This window comes from Bison bison, unplaced genomic scaffold (assembly GCF_000754665.1).
Source record: "Bison bison bison isolate TAMUID 2011002044 unplaced genomic scaffold, Bison_UMD1.0 scf7180017864517, whole genome shotgun sequence".
NCBI classification, from domain to species: domain Eukaryota; kingdom Metazoa; phylum Chordata; class Mammalia; order Artiodactyla; family Bovidae; genus Bison; species Bison bison.
Genome location: NW_011495070.1, coordinates 8,035,518 through 8,057,986, shown reverse-complemented (window position 1 = coordinate 8,057,986; position 22,469 = coordinate 8,035,518). Strand labels below are relative to the sequence as shown.

The 22,469-nt window shown below is 40.7% G+C and overlaps 2 protein-coding genes across 3 annotated transcripts in view; one reads left to right on the top strand and one right to left on the bottom strand.

Annotated features, from left to right (window-relative positions):
• ELMOD2 (ELMO/CED-12 domain containing 2) overlaps positions 1-4,149 on the bottom strand; it is a 29,217-nt gene extending 25,068 nt beyond the window's left edge. Inside the window, exons 1-3 of one of the 2 annotated variants that reach the window (XM_010830295.1) lie at positions 4,031-4,149; positions 2,762-2,912; positions 1,456-1,484 (exon numbers count right to left, since the gene is read on the bottom strand). In XM_010830295.1, the coding sequence (XP_010828597.1) occupies positions 1,456-1,484; positions 2,762-2,903 (171 nt within the window). In that variant the 5' untranslated portion in view covers positions 2,904-2,912; positions 4,031-4,149. Of the gene's footprint in view, positions 1-1,455; positions 1,485-2,761; positions 2,913-3,381; positions 3,960-4,030 lie in introns of those variants that run through there. The other variant, XM_010830296.1, reaches the window with a different exon arrangement.
• An 11,033-nt stretch (positions 4,150-15,182) lies between these two features.
• MGAT4D (MGAT4 family, member D) overlaps positions 15,183-22,469 on the top strand; it is a 49,984-nt gene continuing 42,697 nt past the window's right edge. Inside the window, exon 1 of the mRNA XM_010830315.1 lies at positions 15,183-15,376. Coding sequence (XP_010828617.1) covers positions 15,283-15,376 — 94 coding nt within the window. The 5' untranslated portion in view covers positions 15,183-15,282. The remainder of the gene's footprint in view (positions 15,377-22,469) is intronic.

Genomic DNA, 22,469 nt, shown 5'->3' with positions numbered 1-22,469 from the left:
GTGAGGGCGGGAGGAGAAGGGGACGACAAAGGATGAGATGGCTGGATGGCATCACTGACTCGATGGACGTGAGTCTCAGTGAACTCCGGGAGTTGGTGATGGACAGGGAGGCCTGGCGTGCTGCGATTCATGGGGTTGCAAAGAGTCGGACACGACTGAGCAACTGATCTGATCTTACTCAAACAAGAATCTAGATGACCCACACTCTACCTCTGCCACACCAACTAATCTATATACAGAGGAAAAAAACTGTGAACTACCCTAGGGAAGTATAGCATGTGTTAGATTGAATAATCGGCCCCTATTTTTCATTCCCATGTAACTGAATTATATACCCACATGTCTAACATGGGTTTATGGTGAGCAGAATGTATTTCTCCATCCCTTGACTTGGGCTTGGCCATGTAACTTATTCTAGGCATGTTAATGACACATGACACAAGAAAACTTGAAATATATTTGTGTGGTTGGAGCTCCAATGATTTACTATGAATCAATGTGGATTCTTTTCAATCTGGATCCCAGAATGAGATAACTGGAACAGACCTGAACTTGGCACCAGCTTGAGGAAGAGCCTGTCCAGTCGGCCCACAGATATATGAATAAGAAATAACTAACTTTGGTATATGTCACTGAGATTTTGTAAGTCTGTTACACAGAAGACTCTTACAAGAGTCCCTTGGAATGCAAGGAGATCAAGGCAGTTAATCCTAAAGGAAATCAACCCTGAATACTCATTGGAAGGACTGATGCTGAAGTTCAAATACTTTGGCCACCTGATGCGAAGAGCCAACTCACTGGAAAATACTCTGATGCTGGGAAAGAGTGAAGACAAAATGAGAAGTGGGTGGCAGAGGATGATGGTTGGATAGCATCACTGACTTGATGGACATGAATTTGAGCAAACTGTGGAGATAGTGGAAGACTGAGGAGCCTGGTGTGCTACAGTCCATGAGGTCACAAAGAGCTGGACACAACTTAGAGACTAAACCACAGCAATACAGCAGTAGCTGACTAATCAATAGCATGAGTAATAAAAAGTGGCTTATTTTGGATCAAAAGGTTTTCTATTGAAAACCCAAATAACTATCCAAACCTATCCTAAGGACACAATCTATGAGAAGGCTTTCCCCCTAAACACTTTGCTTTCCCACAAGTTATCAAGTTTTGAGGTAAAATAAACAAGCAAAACCTCAAAACAGAACAAATTATTCAAATACTTCTTTGTGACAAGTATTGTACGCTCCCCCGCTCCTCACACACACAAAGAGAAAAAAGTGTTTTAAAAAATAGAATACTACTTCTTAAGTGGGAAAACTTCACACAATACTCTTTACAGCAAAGACTCTTCTAGTAGCACACTAAAAATAATTAACTCTAAAACTAAGACATTCTTTTAAAGAAAAAGTATCTCCAAGTTAATTTTCTAGAATTATTACCTTGATATGATCCTACCTTATTCTTGGAGTATGTCAAGGAATTTTCTGAAAAGAAGCAAAAGAATATTATTACTTACTGTTTGTGAATTACTCTATAAACAAATATTATAAATACTGAGAAAATAACAAATTATTTTAATAGCTCTAGATGATACAATAATTTTTACATTTTTTTCTTATCAAGAGGTACTTTGCTCTCTTCAGAGTAGTCAAAAGGGCAACTCTTAAGATCAAGCAAGAATTTAAGTCAGTCAGAAATTTGTGAAAAATCTTAGGAAGTAATTAAACTTCAGTTATCCAGATGCCCTGAGGTTCCCTCCCTGACCGTCTGCCATTCTTTGCCTGTTGTCTTGGCTACCAACACCCACTGCTCACATCTAACAGGGGTGGATTTCTTAGTTGAAGCGCACTTGTTCAACACAAAAGAGGTTTTGGTTAAGTCATGATTTTCCCATTTAACACCATGAGCATGAAGTGCAGTTCATCCCTGGTCTGCCTTACTCTGGTCAAGGAGAAATGACCTCAGTCACACTTCTCACTCATCTGTGTTCTAATTTAAAGTAATATTTTCAATTTAGCATGGAAAGCTGATCAATTTTAGAAGGTTAAAGAGCAGCACTGTTCAACAGAAATATAATGCAAGCCCAAATGTGAACCATGTATGTTCACATTTAACATTTACATCTTAACATTTTCTAGTAGCCATATAAGAGTAACAGACACTGATAAAAGTAACATTAATATATTTTAACCCAAAGATCCAAAATATTATCACTTCAACATACAATGAATATAAACAATTATTAGTGAGACACCTTCACATTCTTTGTTCACACAGTCTTTGAAATCCAGCATATATTTCATACCTCTGCACATCTCAATTCAAACCAATCACATTTCAAGTGTTCAACAACCACATGTGGCTATTGGCTACACAGTGTGACAGAGCAGATTTCCAGTCTAATGATCTTTCTCAGGGATTACCAGATTGTTCTTTCATGAACTGCATTGAGAAATTAAGACTGAAGGATGCTGAATGTAAAAATGGATCCCCTTTACTTAAGTGAAAATTTCAAAGGGGTGATAGCAGTAGAGAGATTTTTTTTTTCTAGAAAGTAGGTTGCAAGTATAATCTAAAATACACTGATGAATTAAATAATTGTTTCTTTTTCCATAAAATCAGTTTTAGAGTGAGAAGGATTCAAAGATCATGAAACAGATTAAGTGATTTGATCACGATATGCAAGAGCATCTGTCACAATCAGTACTGAGAAAAACAGAATCTTGTTCATTTTTAATCATTCTTTTTTGAAAAACATTACCTATCCTGTGCGTCCTTTGTGCCCCTACATAGGTATCAAAAATTCGCTGCAATTCACATTTTCCAGTCATCTGTCGTAAGAGCCATTTCATCCAAAATCGAAAAAAGTGCCCATAGAAGAACTCCCACAAAGCAATAAACATTTTTTTTCCCTGCAGAAGGAAATATATGACAGGTTTAATGACCCTAAATTGGATTTTTTTAAAGGGAAAAATTAGTTTATCCAACTCATTGAATCCCAAATTACATTGTTAATCCATCATGTCTGTTTTATAGTAGTGTTAGGCATCTAAGAAAACAATGGCAGGTGTAATATACGCCATTTATATTAATTAAATGACGCTGGTCAAAAGGTCTATTTACCTCTTCTAAACAACTGTAAAAATCAAACTATTTACCTAGATTCAAGCTCTCGGTTCACTATTTAATTTCTTATTCTTTGAGAATAGGGATCAACAGGCCAAGAACGAAAGAATCCCAGCTAAGCAACTATTAAGTCAAATACAGTATACATGAGAATTGTTTGTATAAGGAACAACTCTTCTTAACCCCGTGGATAACCCAGTTACATGTGTCCCAGTCAGGTGATCCCAGCAAACAAAAACACTACATATAGCTTACAAATTGAAGCACAAAGTTGAACACGGAGTAGATCACACCCTGGCTAATTGCTGGTTTTCCATTCAACAGGTGAAGGGCAGAAATACTAAAAAGAGTGATAAACTACACCCTCGATAAAACTTAATCTTTATGCCCTAAGAAAAAAAATCTTCGGTTCTTAACATGGAGCGGGGTGGGGGAAATGCAAGTCAGGAGGAGTTACTTAAAAACTAAAGAAAAAGCTCATCTCCGTCCTGGCTTAAATATTCCCACCGATACATAGTCTCCCGAGGGATTGTCAAATTCGAAATCCCAAGTCAGCGCAGAATCTGTGCAATCAGAGACGGGCTGAACTGTGACTTTAAAAAGAATCCATCTGGTCCGCGCTCATCAGAACAAAAGAAGCCGAACTGCCAAGCAGAGGGAACGCCAGCCTCGAGGCGCCAGAGCTCCCCAGCCCTTGGGGTGTCGCTGCGCCGCCGAGGCCCCCTCCCGGAGTCTGGCCGAATCCAGCTCGCGCCCTTCCCGCGAGTGGGAGGGAACGGCTCGCACAAAGCCCCGCCGGCCCGGACGCCCAGTGGACTTTCCGCAGGGCGCCACGGGGCTCGCGCGCCTCCAGCGAAGCCGCACCCAAGCAGCACCGGGCGAGAGGAAAACAAACAGCAGCCACCTCAAGGGAGCGGAAGAACTAGGAGGAGCTGGAGCTGCCTCGGTTTCCCCAACTGCAAACTGCCGGCAACGGAAACGACGCTACTAGCCGTGCGCTCCCTGCAAGCACCGCGACCCGGAAGTCGGGGAGAGAGACGGTGGGAACGCCTTCCCCGGGACACTGCTCGTCCCCGCCCCGCCCCACCGGCTTCTCCGATTGGCCCGAAATCCACCAATCGCGACCTCTGAAAGAATGACGCGCCGAGGGGCCCCGTCGCGCGTGCTCGGAGGCTGGAGACGCCCGACAGTTGCCCTGACAACGGCTACCTCGCGGCGTGTCCCGCGTCAAAGATAGGTCTTTGTCGGAGGGGCTCTGAAGAATTCGCTCTCCTTCAACTTCAGGTCAGTTGCGCACTGGAGAAGCGATGTGCTTTGTGTGACTTTCATAGCGCCAAGGTTACAAAAGCACTTTCACCTACATTAGTCTTAACTCTGTGAAGTAATTAGCACTTTATGGATGAGGAAACGGAATTTATGTTGAATGACTTGCCCATGGCCACTAGCAGGAAGATAAGGAGAGCCCTGTATGCTGAGTAAAGAAGTTTAGACCTTGTCCTTTCATAATATATATCTAATCGTCAATTAATAGGACATTTATCCCGTAACTGGTGTTTGTTTTTTCTTGAAAAAGTAATTTATGTACATGATTATTTTTTTTTAAACCCAACCTCAGACAATGTATTCATTAAGTCAAGTAATCTGTTGATTGGCTGTTATGCACCAGGCAGTGTTCCAAAAGGGAGTCATACACCAAATAAATGCAAATATTTAGTATGTCAGGTGGTACTAAAGTAAAAGGGTATTAGGGAAAGGAAGGAGTGTATTTACATACAGTATAGTCAGGGCAGTCTCCGTGTTACAGTGCCACTTGAGTAGTGATCTGAGTGAAGTAAGACAGGGAGAGAATCTGGAGGAAGAGTATTCTAGACACTAGAATAGCAAATGCGAAGGGCTTGAATCAGGAGCATACTTTGTAAGTTGGAGGACTAGCAAAAGGACAGTATGGTTGGAGAAGAAAGACCAGGGGGAGAGTAAAATATAAGTACAAAGGACAACCTATATTGAAAAATGACTTTTACCCACCCATGCACAACTCCTGGCCCCTCAACCCCTTGCTCAAAAGCAACCAGTTTATACTTTCAGGGGTATTCTATGAAAATGTGTGTGTGTGTGTATACATATATATATAGAGAGAGAGAGAGAGAGAGAGACAGGTATATATAATATTCCCTCCCTCCATCTCATTGTTAACACAGATTGAAGCAGCGGTACACACTCTTCCACACCTCAACCACATTTTTCAAAAAGGCGCTAATTGTAAAACAGTAGACATGTGAAGGGTGCGTAAGTCCTCATCCCTGACCCATAGAAGCAACCAACTTGGCAATGAAATCTGGACGTATACTATAATGATAAAAAATAGACTCAGATCTTGAAGGGAACTTAAAGATCATCTCAATGAATATTTTTTTATTGTACATAAAAAATATTCAAAAGGCAAAGTTACACAGCTAGTCTGGCAAATTTAAGATCTAGAAACAAACTCTATTTTAGGGGTCTAGTATTACATAATACCTTCATATAATAGAGAGTGAGATAATTCTGTAGTACAATTATGTAATTCTTTTACCTTTTCAAGGTGCTACACTGAGTGGGGGAGGGGCAAGAAAGGAACTGTTCTTATTGTCTCCATGCTGCCTGTTAGCCCATGTCTATCCAGGTTTTTCTCCGGGAGAGGAGAATGCTCACCCGTTTGGTCAGAACTCAGGAAGTTGATTGAACTGATTTATTGGAAGTAGGATCACTGTCCATTATAACGCCTTGTGCATATGATTTCCTTGTCTGCCACAAATTCATTTGCTTGTAAGAAGGCAATGGCAACCCACTCCAGTACTCTTGCCTGGAAAATCCCATGGATGGAGGAGCCTGGTGGGCTGCCGTCTATGGGGTCGTACAGAGCCGGACACGACTGAAGTGACTTAGCAGCAGCAGCAGCAGCAGATACATTGGAGAAGGCAATGGCACCCCACTCCAGTACTCTTGCCTGGAAAATCCCATGGACAGAGGAGCCTGGTAGGCTGCAGTCCATGGGGTCTTGAAGAGTCGGACACGACTGAGTGACTTCATTTTCACTTTTCACTTTCATGCATTGGAGAAGGAAATAGCAACCCACTCCAGTGTTCTTGCCTGGAGAATCCCAGGGACGGCAGAGCCTGGTGGGCTGCCGTCTGTGGGGTCGCACAGAGTCAGACACGACTGAAGTGACTTAGCAGCAGCAGCAGATACATTAAACCAGTCCTGTGCCTCAAGGAAGACTGGCTTTCTCTCTCTCCTATTCTATTTGGCTTTCTTTTTCTATGTGGCTGGTAAATGATGGTTAAATCCTAAGATTAGAATTCTGTCTTCAAAAAGATAGGACCTACTTAGGTCTCTGAACTAACTTCTAAATTTCGACCAGGTCTTACTAGATATGCCTACATGGAAAACAAAGGCTATAGTGTAATGGAGTTTGGTTGTATTTCTGAGTAGTACTGAGGAATCTCTGCTTTCTTGGATTCTCAGACTAAACAGCCAAGGCACTGTTGATTTAGAAGCTGCTTAATGGGAAGAGTTGTTTGGTATGACTGTTAATCAACAATTTGTTATGGTTTTCAGTTTGATTCATGTGCATCCGTGTGTGCTAAGTCACTTCAGTCGTGTCCCACTCTTTGCAACCCTATGGACTGCAACCCTCCAGCCTCCTCTGTCCATGGGATTCTCCAGGCAAGAACACTGGAGTGGGTTGCCATGCCCTCCTCCAGGGAATCTTCCTGACTCAGGGATTGAACACACGTCTCTTATGTTTCCTGCATTGGCAGGTGGGTTCTTTACCACTAGCGCCACCAGGGAAGCCCCCGATCCATAGATGACACAAATAAAACATCAAGTCTTTTGAAGTGTGTGAACTCTGGAATGCAGCAAGTTTATACTGAGAAGGAAAACTATATTCTCCTTCCACTAACAGTGAAATGGATTACTTCCTTAGACGCATTAAAAATGTTAAGGACAATCGACAGATGAATGGATAAAGAAGTTGTGGTACATATACACAATGGAATGTTACTCAGCCATAAAAAGGAATGAATTTGAGTTAATTGTAATGAGGTGGATGAACCTAGAGCCTGTTATTCAGGGTGAAGTAAGTCAGAAAAACAAATTTTGTATATTAAAGCCTATATGTAGAATCTAGAAAAACAGTACTGATGAACCTATTTACAGGGAAGGAATGGAGACACAGACACAAAAAATGGACTCGGGACACAGCAGGGAAAGGAGAGGGTGGGACGAACTGAGAAAGTAGCATTGACATATATACACTACCATGTATAAAATAGACAGCTAGAGGGAAGGCACTGTATAACACAGGGGGCCCAGCCTGGTGCTCTGTGATGACCTAGAGGGGTGGGATGGGGGCTCAAGAGGGAAGGGATACATATATATACACACACATAGTTATGACTAATATGTGATGTTGTACAGCAGAAACTAGCACAACACTGTAAAGCAGCTGAAAGTGAAAGTGAAGTCGCTCAGTCGTGTCCGACTCTTTGCGACCCCATGGACTGTAGCCCACCAGGCTCCTCCGTTCATGGGATTCTCCAGGCAAGAATACTGGAGTGGGTCGCCATATCCTCCAATAAAAATTTTTTTTAAAATGTTATGTTCAGTGACAACCTTGATTGGTTTTATGCTGATTTGTGTTGCACTTCCCTGAAACTATGTTAGACACTGTGCTTAGGGGACCCCCTGTGTGTGAATTCCCCATATAATTCTTTTAATGGAAGCCCAAGGCAATACACAGAATTACAAGGTAAATGTGTACAGCTTCTAGTAATGGGCTTTACCAATGAAAAGAAAATGTAAGCTATGCAGAATTAAGGTAGTGGGCTGGGGTAAAGATAGTAACCAGAACAAAGCAAATAAACACTGAATTGGGTAGAACTATTTATTTGATCCAAAAAAACCCCAAAATAAAACAAAACAAAAACCAAACAAACAGAGGGTGAGAATGAAGGGGAGTAAAGAAGCAAGAATTTTGACAGGGACCCTACAGAGAGTTTGGTGGCACATTAACAATAATTGGGAGCAGGGAAACCTACTCTAGCTCCTGTGTCCACCTCACCTAAGTTAACCTAAGTCTGTTCCAGTTATCCCAGCCTAGATGAGTTTAGGGCTAAGGATGCTGAAGATAAGAGGGAAATAAGGTGTGTTTAGCACAGAGAAGTTATTTTATTTCATCTATTAGGATTGTGGGGGGAAAGCACAACTAACTTGAGGGTCAGGAAGTCTTCAGTTGACCCCTGGTAGGAGGTCCAAGATTGTATGATACAGTTGATGTTGAGTGGCAGAGGATAGTGGAAAATCTTTGGGGGATCATCTAACTGTGGTGCAAAATGTATTGTATTATCATCAGGAGAATGGAAGGACAATATTAAGGTACGAAATCGAAATTTGGGACAAATGAAAATGTTATGGTGTGTGCGCACATGCTCAGTCACATCAGTTGTGTCTGACTCTTTGCAACCCCATGGACTGTAGCCCGCCGGGCTCCTCTGTCCATGGGATTCTCCAGGCAAGAATACTGGAGTGGGTTGCCATGCCCTCCTCCAGGGGATCTTCCTGACCCAGGGATTGAACCCATGTCTCTTATGTCTTCTGCATTGGCAGGTTCTTTACCACTAGCCCCACCTGGGAAGCCCAAGTGTTACGGTAGGCAGCACCAGAATCACAGTGAGGCTGAAGCTGGAGAAATAAAGTAGGAACTATCCAGTGCTTGCCATTGCCCGAATCTCTAATTAGAGTAGGTGTGATGAAGTGCCTTGTCACTACTAGCTTAAAGCCATTTCTGTCTTTTAAGAGACAGAAATTTGCCCTTTTATGTGTTTTCAATTAAACATACAAAAGGAAAGCCCCGAGGACTGCTCAGACCTCCGTTTGTAGTTAATACCAGGCAGTGTCAGGTTCAGGAAAGACATAGGAAATCTCATCTCTCATTAGAAAATAATGCAAGCAGCAGTGCTAATCTCCACCAATGCTTTTTATTAATCCTCTGTGGTCCATAAGAAAAGACCCTTGGAAATAACTGTTAGTGATCATGATTTAAACAAGGGAGCTGGAGAATCCCAGGGACGGGGGAGCCTGGTAGGCTGCCCTCTATGGGGTCGCACAGAGTCGGACATGACTGAAGCGACTTAGCAGCAGCAGCAGCAGCAGCAGCTGGGACTTCCCTGATGATCCATTGGTTAAGACTTCACTTTCCAATTCAGGGGGCGTGGGTTTGATTCCTGGTCGAGGAGCTAAGATCCCGTAAGCTTTCAGGGTCAAAAAACCAGAACATAAACAACAGAAGCAATATTTTAACAAATTCAATAAAGACTTTAAAAATGGCCCACATTTAAAAAATCTTAAAAAATCAAAATAACCAAGGTAGTTACCATGATTTAAATTAAGTGTCCGTTGTACCAAGTATTTTAAAAAACTATATAAGAGGTTCAACAAACTTTGACTGCAATATTTTTTGTGACATCTATGCTGTCTTCTTTTTTTTAACATTTATTTGACTACAGTTGATTTACAATATTGTGTTAGTTTCAGGTATACAGCTTCAGATTGTTTTCCATATAGGTTATTACAAGATACTGAATATGGTTTCATGTGCTAGATGGTAAATCCTTGTTGTTTATTATATTTAGTGGTGTGTATCTATTAATCACATACTCCTAATTTATTACCACTCTCCTTTTCCCTTTGGTAACCATAAATTTGTTTTCTATATCTGAGTCTGTTTTTGTTTTGCAAGTGAGTTGATTTATACTTTTTTTTAAGATTCCACATATAAGTGATATCATGTGATATTTGTCTTTGTCTGACTCACTTTACATAGTGTGATAATCTCCAGGCCCATCCATGTTTTTGTGGATGACATTAGTTTGTTATTTTTTATGGCTGAGTAATATTCCATTGTGTATATGTACCACATCTTCTTTACCCATTCATCTGTCAGTGGACATTAGGCTGCTTCCATGTGTTGGCTGCTATAAATAGTGCTGCTATGAACATTGGTGTGTATGTAACTTTTTGTTTTCCATTCTTCCAAATGTATGCCCAGGAGTGGTAGTCTTTTTAGGAACCTCCAGGCTGTTTTGCATAGTGGGTGCACCAACTGACATTCCCATCAACAGTATAGCAGGGTTCCCTTCACAGCTATGGTATCTTCTTGATCTCACTCTCAGAGTAAGATCAGTTTCCTTGTACAGGAAAAGAAATGTATAATATGTTTATGGTTCTTCTTCAACGACATCTGACCTTGGGGACTCCAACTCACTGCTAAAATTTGGTGAGACTGTATTTAGAGATGATCACTATCAAAATGAAATTAATTCATTATACTGAATACATCATGATCATTCCCCACCCTGGAAGGAGACACTCAGGAGATATGAGAGCTGTTACTGGTACATATGATGCACAGAATCAATCCAGTTTAGATTAAGAGCTTAGCTAAATCAGTGAAATTTCTAAAGGTAACTTAGGGCCTCTAGAGGTGTTATATAAATAAACAATACATTACTCCCCCTCGAGGACTCTATCAATAAAAAGGAGGCACCACGCCTTAAAGGAATATTTGACAAACTATGAAAAATATATAATAGGTACTGGCCCAAGGCTGCTGCTGCAACCCTCAGTTCTAACACACTCATACATAATTTTACATAATTCATACATAAGTTTCTGATGCTACAATATATTCAAATTGGAAACTTTGAATTAAATATAATACTGCCACCTTGTGGTGACCACTGGGATTTGGGGCTCAAAAAGTTCCTGATGATGGCACTAAGAGAGCCAGTTTGCCAGCATGCTGTTTGTGGTCTGGTATAAACAGTCCCCATGGCGCTGGTGGTAAAGAACCTGCTTGCCAATGCAGGAGATGGAAGAGACATGGGTTTGATCCTTGTGTTGAGAAGATCCCCTGGAGAAGGGCATAGCATCCCACTCCAGTATTCTTGCCTGGAGAATCCCATGGACAGAGGAGTCTGGTGGGCTATAGTCCATAGGATTGAGAGTTAGACATTACCGAAGCAGCTTAGCACACATAAACAGTCCCCATAACTTAAGAGTGGCGAATTATATTAAGGTCTGACCTACCTGTGATATAATATGGGTGATATCAGCAAGAAGCTGCACAACAAAATTCTCCAATAAAATGAAATTCCTGTCCTGAGAGCTGTCTCTGTGGGGTTATAACACACAGCAGGCGGCATCTCTGCTTTTGGACTATTCGAAGTTCACTTCTGTGGCCAAACTGTCTAAACCTCATGACTCTTTGCACTAAAATGAGACAACTTTCTTGGTTTATCCATAAGAGACCCTGCATAGTACAAACCAGAATATAAAAAACAGTTACCATTTGTTCTATAGACAGTAAAAACAGTCAGATGATGTCAAGGTAAGTTCAAGCAATGGGCCAATTGAGAGCATAGAAGATGGTGGAGGGAGAACTTAGTTCTTTGCCTCAGGCAGTGTTTGGACATGTTAAAAAGAGTTATAGGCAGTAACCAGTAAGCGAATCTGGGTGATGCACCCATTGGTTACTACCTGTAAGTTATATAATACTGTACATCAACTTTGTATCAATGAAAATAAAAGTGTTTATTCTGGTCCCAGTTTCTTCTCCACACAGTTGCCCCCAATCCCCCAGTGAAATGGAAAGAATTCCAAAACCTGAGAGGAAAAGGGAGCCACACCATGGAAGGGCCTGGAATCCCAAGCGATCACATAGAAAATTGCTGGTCAATTGGTCATTACTTGAACAAGAACAAAACGTCTACTGTATTAATCCATAGAGGTTTCGAAGTTCATGTGTTCCTGGAGCTGGTTGTACTTTAATTGGTTGTTAATATGTTTAAATCATCACTATGAAGTAAATAAATAGTGAATATGAAGATAATGTGTTTGGATTTATGACTTAGACTGTATATACATATTTGAATTATAATAGCATACAATTTATAGTAAAATGTACAGAAATAAGCAGTAAGCTTGCCTTTTCACCATTTGGATCTAAGAGTCTTGATGCAAATACAAAGTGTATCTACAAACGTCAATTGTATCACACAGAGCCTGGGTGTTTTGAATAAATCCGTCATCCTTTTGAGCCTAGCATCATGGCCTCCTTGGGTTTTCCAACAGAGATGAACTATGTGGATAAATTAAAGCACCAGCTCTTTTTCCATTGGATATCCTGATTTGCTCCTTCCAATACCAACAAAAATCTAGTGACATTCAGAAGCAGTTAAGAGCCAAATTTAGAAAGATTCAACAATTAGAAACTCTTGGCTATTAAATCGCTTTCCTTCAGTTTAGCAGGATGGAAAATAATTCTAGGACTTTTTTCTGGGCAAATGGACTTGTTCAATTAGGCCTGTTTACAGTGAGGTTTTTCTTTATATATAAGGCCTTGTAAGTTATCAACGTAACTATGCCTACCAAAATTTTGTTGGGCTCTCATTGTACCCTTACCCATGAGGTTTATGTGTACAGGGTTGTTTCAGTATATTTATTGTTTATTTGGGGAAATTAGTCTCTGAAGCAGTTTTTCCTCCTGTGAGTCCCATGGTCTCCTTGGAAACAGGCCTCCAGCTTCTTCCCACAGCCAGCTCTTTTTCTCCCAGAGCTCATCTACATGGTATGGTAAAGAAGCAGGAAGCCCTCTTTTCCCAGGCGTCCATGCACAAGTATTCTCTATACCATTAACCTTCTTAACCACTGACATGAATGTCTGGAAGTACATTTCTTAGGAAAATCATCAATTATTCAATCTGCTTTAAATAAATTTCTCCCTTAACCGTGGATATAACTCAGGCTCATCTTGGGGATCTCTGCCCCTATAGCAAAATGAAAGGCAGATACCTGATACACTAAAAGCATTCAGAGAAGTGGTCTGCTGTAGTCACATTTTGATTCATGAAGCACAGCAAACTTGAGACCTTGAGAGGTGGAAAGCAGTTGAACGGTCAGGGAGGAGACTGGGCATCCTGGACTGTGGGTAAATATCAAGAGAAAAGGCACAGAAACAGAAGCGTGAACATGACATGTTCAGGATAGAATTGAGTCTGGCAGGTCCTTAAGGCATGTAAGGGAATATCAGGAAATACTCTTGAGAAAGCAGAGAACAGCCTGATGGGTTGAACTTTATCACTAAGGAAGAATGGAGCTACTTAAATGAGACAATTGACACTAGAGAACTGGAAATCTACTGGAGTAAAAAGTGGACTGCAGAGTGTAGATACTACAGCGTGGCCAGCCTGAGTATCATCATAAGAATATGGCTATTGGGGTAGTGTTAGAGCAACAGAAGTGCAGGTCTGGAAGATGAGACATTTCAAAGGAGGACTGTAAAGATTTATAAATTATGGGGCATAATGAAAAAGAGTAAATTGATCAGGAAAACTATGGTGACCTTGACAAAAGTCAAATGACTGTGGGAAGATAGCTAGCTTGGGGAAGAAGTTTGAACATCATCTTTCGGGACATCCAAGAAGTGCTGAGAAGACAGTTAATGAGACACTGGAGCTCAGGTAAGAGAACAATGAAACACTGATTTGGAAATTCCTTTGTGCTGGATAGGTGGGTTCTCCCACTTCAATCTACTCTATATCCTTTCCCACCCTGCTTCATATGTCGGGAGGAAGGGTCATATAATATAGCATATAGTACATCAAGCTGAAGTTCCTTTTCTTTTGGTTCCCAGTAGAACTTAGCCAGTAGGAAGCACTGGCAAGAGACTGAAGGGATGGAGGAGAAGAAAGTAGAGGTATTTATTCCTCTGAGCTTCCTCTTTTGGCACCTGGGTAGATCACTGCTTAACTGAAGGCCACAACTTCTAGCCTTTCACTCATGAGTAAACGCACCTTAAATAGCATCCTCACGCTGGCTTGTGTTCTAATCTTTCTCCTGTCATGGGGCCAGAAATTAGCCCAATCAGTGGTGCAGTGCTGATTTGAAGTAGTAGTAGAATGATTGCTACCAGACACTGCCAGGGAATCCCAAATAAGAAGAGAGATCAGAGCAGAGAACCCAAAAAACAAACCACATTTAACCTGCCCAGAGAGTATAACCCTACTGATGTTCTCCTAGTGTTTCCCAGTTTTGGGTAAAAATCTGAGAAGCTGATACCTTAAACTTGGCTGAGCCCAGCAAATCTCTCTTGGGCTGTTGCTCATTGTATTTACAACTTTTTTGTTTTGTTTTGTTTTTTCCCCACAAAACTTGACTCCCTGCTCCTTTCTTTGGGGGACGGGGTACCAAAATATTTTAAAATAAAGGTAAGGGGATTAAACTGAATGTCTAGTCTTGGTCACTCCCCACACAAAAATCTAAGCCTCCCAAGTCACTTGGGCACTTGACAGTTACTATTTAAGGCTGTGCTGTGTATGTGCTAAGCTGCTCAGTCCTCTGTCCATGGGATTCTCCAGGCAAGAATACTGGAGGGGGTTGGTGTGCCCTTCTGCAGGTGATCTTCCCAACCCAGGATCTAACCCTTGCCTCCCACATTGCAGGCAGATTCTGTACCACCTGAGTCACCAGGAAAGTCCATTTAAGGCTAGCAAATTCCAAGTAAAGACACATATTTTCTTTAGGAAATTCTTGTCCATGTACAAAGTTTGTACTTTGTATGAGAAAAAAGGAACCGCTTCCAGCAGTGCAACTTGAAGCAAGTTGCTCAGCATATTAGGAAGATGATGTTATTTTCATTTTATACTTTTAAAAAAAGACTGAGATTTTGTGACGACTTAATGAGGTCGTGTATGCAAACTGTTTAGCCCAGAGTCTGGCTAAAGCGACATCTTACAGGACAATAAAGTTATTAAGCACTCACCTGGAGTGGGAGCTTTCGCATAGCTTATTTCATTTAAAAATCAGCAGCCCTGGCAAGCGGTTCAGGATAGGAGGCCAAAACTGCTGCTGGGGGAAGGGAGCTGGGTGCGTGTGTGGTGGGTGGGTGGGGGTTGGGGGAGCTAGGTTCCTTGCGACGCCGGGGAGGGGCGCAGCGGCGCGCGCCCCGGGGGGCAGGCACAGTGCGTGCCCATCCTTAGCCGGTGGCGGGGTGGTTGCTGTGTGCACTGCTGTTCTAGCCAAGGTGTGGGGGGCCGCCGCCGTCGAATCAGCACCATGAGGACCAGGCACGTGAACTTGCTCATCACGCTCATCGCTGTCGTGCTCTTCAGCTTCTCCTGCTTCTGCATTTCCAGGATGACTCAAACCAGTAAGCGGCGCCTGGCTTCTCCCGCCTTTTTTTCGGTTCTGGGGTTTCAGGGCTCCAAGATGACTGGAGCAGCCGTGTTGGAGAAAAGTGGGAAGATGTGGGAACATGATGGCTGTCTCTCGCTCTCATATTAGGGTCTTTCAAATGTGACCCCCACACCCCGCCACCACCACGCCCTTAAACGGCCAGCGGTTAAACTGTAAAGAGCGCCCCTGGCTCACCGGGTGGTCGTGACCCCTGCGGGGCGCGCGCGCTAATGGCAGGTCAGCGGGGTTCCCTGGTCCCCTCGCCTCTGCGGGCTGTTTTCCCCACAGAGGTTCAAGGGCCCCTTCCGAAGTGCCCTGCATTCCACACAGTTCGTCGTTCTTTTCCCCATCGTTTTTTTTTGTTTTTTTTTTTTGTTTGTTTGTTTGTTTTTTTAATGTGAATATCTGACTTTAGGAACTCCTTTTACACAGCCAGCCTCTTTCCTCTTTCGTATTCTATCAAAATGTCAGTTTTAAGTCACACTTCAGGGCTCCCAAGCGTTTTTGGTTTTGTTTTGCTTAGGGATGAGGTGACGGGGAGAGACACTATGAATTTAGAGTACTGGTTTAGCACCTGATCTTTCTCAAATGAACCATGTGTGTTACCGCTTTGAAATGCACCAAGGTTTTTAGTTTACGGTTGTCTGTAGGGTTGCCGATTTAGCAAGTGAAAATGGAGGTTGTCCTGTTAAAGTTGAATCTCAGATGAACAATGAATGCATTAATTTGAAGTACAAAAACTGCATGGGATATATTTATACAGAAAATATTATAATTTGTCTGAAATTAAAAGTTAACTAGGTTTCCAGTATTTTTTCTTTCAACTTTAATCCATAGTGAGCATATATATATGTATATATATATATATATAGTTGAATTTTGAATTTAAGACTCAGGAAAACTGCAAATATATTAACTCAGCCTTCCAAGATTATTCTTATATATTAACTCCACCTTCCAAGGTTGTTTTTGGTTAAATTTTAATTCTTCTTATTAAACACATTTATGTATGACTCAGGGTGCACACTAAGTAATCTTGGTAGTAAGATGCTGGTTCAAGTTTGGAAGTGGCTTTAGTCCTATAATTAATGTTGATGTAATCTCACTAAAGTTAAAATTTTGTTTGTTTCCTAACGGTAAATCTTGTCATGTACATGCAATATCAACATTTTACCCCATTTGTTTGAAAAATCAGAAATGTATATTAATTTGATTTATACTGATCTTCAGTCATTTTATACATTTTTTCCTTCTTCATTGCCTGTAAAGAACATTATCCAAATGTGTTTTTATTTATTTTAGAACAGTTAACAATGAGCACTTTCATAACAAAAAAATAGTTACTGGTAATTAGAAAGCAAAATAGAAACTTTGTTTTGTAGTAATTTTGGAAGATAATTTAAATTAGTAACCTCAGAAAGCATTTTAATACAGTTAGTATTCTTATAATGAAATGGTAGACTTTGACATACATACAATCATTTGGATGTTTTTTTTTTCCAGTTTTGTCCAGGAAAATGAAGTTTGATTCCTCAAAACGTCTATTAATAAATATTCCCATCATTTGTATGTTCAAGTTCAGAAAATGAGATATTGTTCTTGAGAATGCACTACTCTTAAGAGCAGATGAAACAGGTTTTTCATTTTCTAAGTATGTGTCTCTATGGAACCTAGCTCTAAAATAATTAGGAAGTCAATTGTAGCACTATAATAAGATGTTCTTACATCAACAGAAGAAAACACAGACTTCACTTAGTATTTGAAATAGTGGTTTTTATAGAACACCAAAAATGGTCCCTCTGTCTTTAAACCATGATTTATGGTTATAATTCTTATCAATGAAACTTTGGGAATACTTATTAGAAAAATAGTGACTACCTAGTGCTTTATTCTTCCCTTCTTAAAATTAATTTTTATGTGTAGATAACCTTTTAGTTTCTTTTTGAAAACTCCTAGCATTACTAATTCATTGGTTTGTTCAATAAATATGTACGTTCCATGAGGAGAGGAATTTTTTCCCTGTTTTTGCCTTTTTGCTTCACTGCTATATCCTCAAAATCTTGAAAAATGTCTGCATATAATAGGTATAGGGGCTTTCATCTCATTGATGTTAACTGCTCTCCTGAATTATGTGCTTATTTTTTCTTTGCTTTTTAGAATATAGTTTTCATCAATTTATACATGTCCCCTATACTATGCTGTTTAGTTTGCTTTGTTCCTGAGCTTTCTAAAACTCAAATCTGCTGACAGTCTTTATAGGCCCTTCTACATTCTTTGTCATGACCAAAACCAGTAGTCTGTTAGATGCCCTGGCCAGCTGTGTTCTCATTCCATCTTGCCGGTGGGAGGCATTTGTGCCAGAGGGTGCACGAAGGTGGTAGTCACTTTGCTTTTCGTGGTTCCTCTGCCAAACTACTAGCCCTCACTGGAGTGTAGGGGTTCAGGCAGCAGCAGCAGATCCAGTATTGTCAGGGATGACAGGCATGGGAGGTAGCTAGCAGATGGCCAGGGGCCCCTGCGGAGGCTGCATCACCCAATAAACACTTTCATGAAAGAGAATCTGGAATTGCTTATTTGCCTTACTTGGGCCTGAACCCATGTCTCCTGCACTGGTAGGTGGATTCTTCACCATTGAGCCACCAGGGAAGTCCCCAAGACTCCTCTTCTTTAACATCAAGGACTCAGCCAGTGAAAAGCCACAGACTCTTTGTTTACCATGGCCCTCCCTACTTCCTTTTCCTCTCTATTAAAGAGTGCTTCTTCCTTTGCTGTGCAGGGACTTAGCATATGGCTCACCATGGTTGTGGACTCTGAATTGCAATTCTCTGCTGATACCGAATAAACTCATTTTTTTTTTTTTTTTCTGGAGAAATAACCAGTGATCTATTTGTTTTAGGTCATCAATACTCTTTGTAATGTTAAAATATTTCCCCATAAAACTAGGGCATAGAGGAACCACTCATAGGGAGTTTAAAGAGCATGGTACATAGTATAATTTGATTATTGCAAAGCATACATGGAGGGGTGTAATCTGAAATGTATTCACCATTTTAACTACCTCAAATATTCTTTCTTTGAAACCACAATGGGTATACAAATAAGTGAATAATAAGTTTAAAATGGACCAATACTTAAACTTAATGCTGTTTCTCCTTCTTTTCCTTACTGACTGAATCACTTGCTTTTCCCTCACTATTCATACTATCTTATACTTATGTATTTATGTTGTTGTTTTCTTAGTCTAGAATACCCTTCCCTCTCTTTGCTATATGCAAAATTAAACACATTCTTCAAATTTTCTAATATTCCCTCTTCTCTGAAACTTTTTCCACTTCCCTCCCCGACTCTTCAGTCCTCCTTAAGAATTAGTCATTAAAAAAAAAAAAAGAATCATTCTTGCCTTCCTTTCCCTGTAGCACTCAATGATAATTCCATTTTAACAATTAATTTATAATTAGTTGTTTAAACATATGCTCTTTTCCCCAACCAGAGCACCCTGATTGTCAGTTATTTAGGGCAGGAACCTGGCTTTATTTGTGTTTATTTACCTATCACATAGCACAGTGAATGGTACATGGTAAATATTAAATGGAAGAAAGTATGACTATATCAGCTTGCTTCTCATTACTGGAAATGTTTGGTGAGTGAAATAAGATGGAAAAGTCAGATTGTGGCTATATCGTATCAGACTTCCTATATTAAGATAGGGCTCCCTGGTGGCTCAGCTGATAAAGAATCTGCCTGCAATGCAGGAGACCCCAGTTTGATCCCTGGGTTGAGAAAATCCCCTGGAGAATGGAAAGGCTACCCACTCCAGTATTTTGGCCTGGAGAATTCCTTGGACTGTATAGCACCAAAGAATTGATGCTTTTGAATTGTGCTGAAGAATACTCTTGAGAGTCCCTTGGACTGCAACGAGATCAAACCAGTCAATCCTATAGGAAATCAACGCTGAATATCCATTGGAAGGACTGATGCTGAAGCTGAAGCTCCAACACTTTGGCCACCTAATGTGAAGAGCCTCTGATGTTGGGAAAGATTGAAGGTGAAAAGAGAAGGGAGTAGCAGAAGATGAGAAAGTTAGATAGCATCACTGACTCAAGGGACATGAGTTTGAGCAAAAATTTCAGGAGACAGTGGAGGGCAGAGGAGCCTGGCATGCTGCAGTTCATGGGGTGGCAAAGAGTCAGACACGACTTAGTGACTGAACAACAACAATTTAAATTTAGTAACAGAAACAGTGCAAATTCTTTCTCAATTAAGCAAATTTTGTTGTTAAGACTGCATTTACTGTAACTATCAAAATTTAGCATCTGAATGGCTTCCCTGGTGGCTCAGACAGTAAAGTGTCTATCTACAATGTGGGAGACCTGGGTTTGATCCCTGGGTCTGGAAGTTCCCTGGAGAAGGAAATGGCAACCCACTCTAGTACTCTTGCCTAGAAAATCCCATGGATGGAGGAGCCTGGTGTCCATGGGGACACAACTGAGCGACTTCACTTTCTTTCACTTTCTTTAAGGTGTATTGTAAAAGTATAAAATATGCACAGGATTTAGAATACTGAGCACAAAAGAATGCAAACTATTCCATTAATTGTCAATACTTTTGTGTTGATTACATGTTGAGAAATATTTTAGATATATTGGATTAAATTTTCTATGCTATTTATAAAACTTTTTTCTTTTTAATTTTTTTCAATGTGGCTACTAGAAAGTTTTAAATTACAAATGTGACTTGCATCTTACTGTTCCTGGGGAGCAGTGCCTTGGACCTCTGCTGTACCTCTGCTGTGAGGAGCAAAGTCAGTGGTACTAAGGATTTTACCTGGACTCTTCTTATGGGTGAAGTCACTTTTGCCTAGTGTACGCAGGGAGTGATATTTGTTTTCACAATTTCACCTCAGTTAACTCAAAACATCAAATTATTCAAACTTTTGCAAAGTAATTTTGTAATGGCTCTTCCTCTAAATATGTGACTGAATATGCAGTAACATAAATGTTTTAAATAGAACCTTGATGAATTAATTATCAGGTAAGAATATACAAGGAGCAGATCCAAGAGTAGATATTATATCCTTTAATATTTCTGTATGGTTGTTTCTAAAACTACTCTTTCCTCTGGAGAAAACTCTTTCATTTACCAAATTAATCCCTCAAGGACTGACTTACATTGTGGAAGTATAGATATGTTGCATCATCCATGACTCCAAACACAGTATCCATTTTGCAAAGAGTATATTACCCTGGGAATCCCAATGACGGGATTATCTTGGTTAAACCCACATCCATTGTAAACAGTTTAAGCATCCTCAAATAGTATCCACTCTGTGAATATTCAAGATTTATCTGGACAGTGGCAGTTCTTTTGATCAAAGCATAATTCACTTTTAGAGTCACTCAAATTAGTTCCTATGCTGGCCAGTCCATTTATACATTAATTTGTTCATTCATTCATTCAGCATGTATTTGTGGAAGTGCTATGTGGCAGTCACTGTTTCAGGCATAGAGAATTTAATACTTAAAAAATCCAAAGTTCTTGCACTTCTCAAGCTTTCATTCTATGGAGCTCTAGAGAGAGACATAAAAACAGTGAATAATAACAGTTAATAGGAATAATAAACAGGAGTAGGAAGTCAATGATAAGTGATTTGAGGAGGAAAAAAAAAGGACCAGGGGAGAAAGGGATGTGCTATTTCATGAAGGATGTTAGGGTAAGCTGCTCAGAGGAGGCAGCATTTTAGCAGAAAACTGAATGAAATTAGGGAGCTCTGGCCACTCAGTATCTGCAGATGAGCTGAGAAAACTTGCAGGAGTCAAAGTGTAAAGTGGGGAGAGTGGTTTGCATGAGTAACAGCATGGAGGCCAGTGTGTCTGCAGCTGCTCCCCAGAATCAGGTGGGAGGGACGGGGATGAGGCCAGAGAGGGAGCCAAGGCTGACATGCAGGGCTCCCACCTGGTGAAGATTTGGCTCTTTGTCTGAGTGTGATGAGAAACCTCTGACGGGTTTGGAGCAGGGAAATGGCATTACCCAATCTTTGCCACAGGCTACATATATGTATATTCTTGTTTATAAAAGGCAGACAAGTGAAAAAATATTAAATGTTTCTGTCCAGATATATCACCATTACTTTTATACCTTTGTATTTTACCTTAATTTAAAAAAAAATTCCTCTGGAATTTATTGTCTTCCATGGGGTGAATTCTCTTTTATTCCACCTCAACTGACAGCCAATTTCTATGCTTTCCTTGCTAATTAAAATATAAAATTTCCCCATATTCTTGTGTTTCTAATAGTTTTCTTATGTATTTTGATATTTGACTATGTAACATAAAGAATTTGTTTGTATCATAGATTATGGTGAACACATAAGCCTTTTTCAGTGTAAAACGAGCCACTTTAACTTACTGCATTTTCCCCTGTGTGATTGTTTTTGACATTTTATACTGAAGCAAAGGAAAAAAGTAAGCACAAGTCTAGAGCTATGTAAAGCTAAACATGTAGGGTGGTTCTCTTTAAGCAGTGAAATTACAATGGATTTTTTCCTTTTCTGTGCCTTTTTCTAAAATGCAAACCTATGTATTGCTCCTCTGCGAAGATGTTTCCATATTTCAGCAAAGTGGCCAAGACTGGAGACCACTTGGTGCCCTCATGCTCTCTGTGCCGTGTGTTTGCCACATATTTGGATGCCTCAGGAGCATCACGACTACTTCTGCCCCACTACTTTTCCCATTTCCCAATGCAGATTGAATACCAGGTTAGAAATCTAGGGTCAGGTTGGAATCCTGAGAGGGATTCTGTTCTCTTCTCTCGGAGCAGGCAATGGCCCCCCACTCCAGTACTCTTGCCTGGAAAATCCCATGGATGGAGGAGCCTGGTAGGCTGCAGTCCATGGGGTCGCTAGGAGTCGGACACGACTGAGCAACTTCACTTTGACTTTTCACTTTCATACACTGGAGAAGGAAATGGCAACCCACTCCAGTGTTCTTGCCTGGAGAATCCCAGGGATGGGGGAGCCTGGTGGGCTGCCATCTATGGGGTCGCACAGAGTCGGACACGACTTAAGCGAC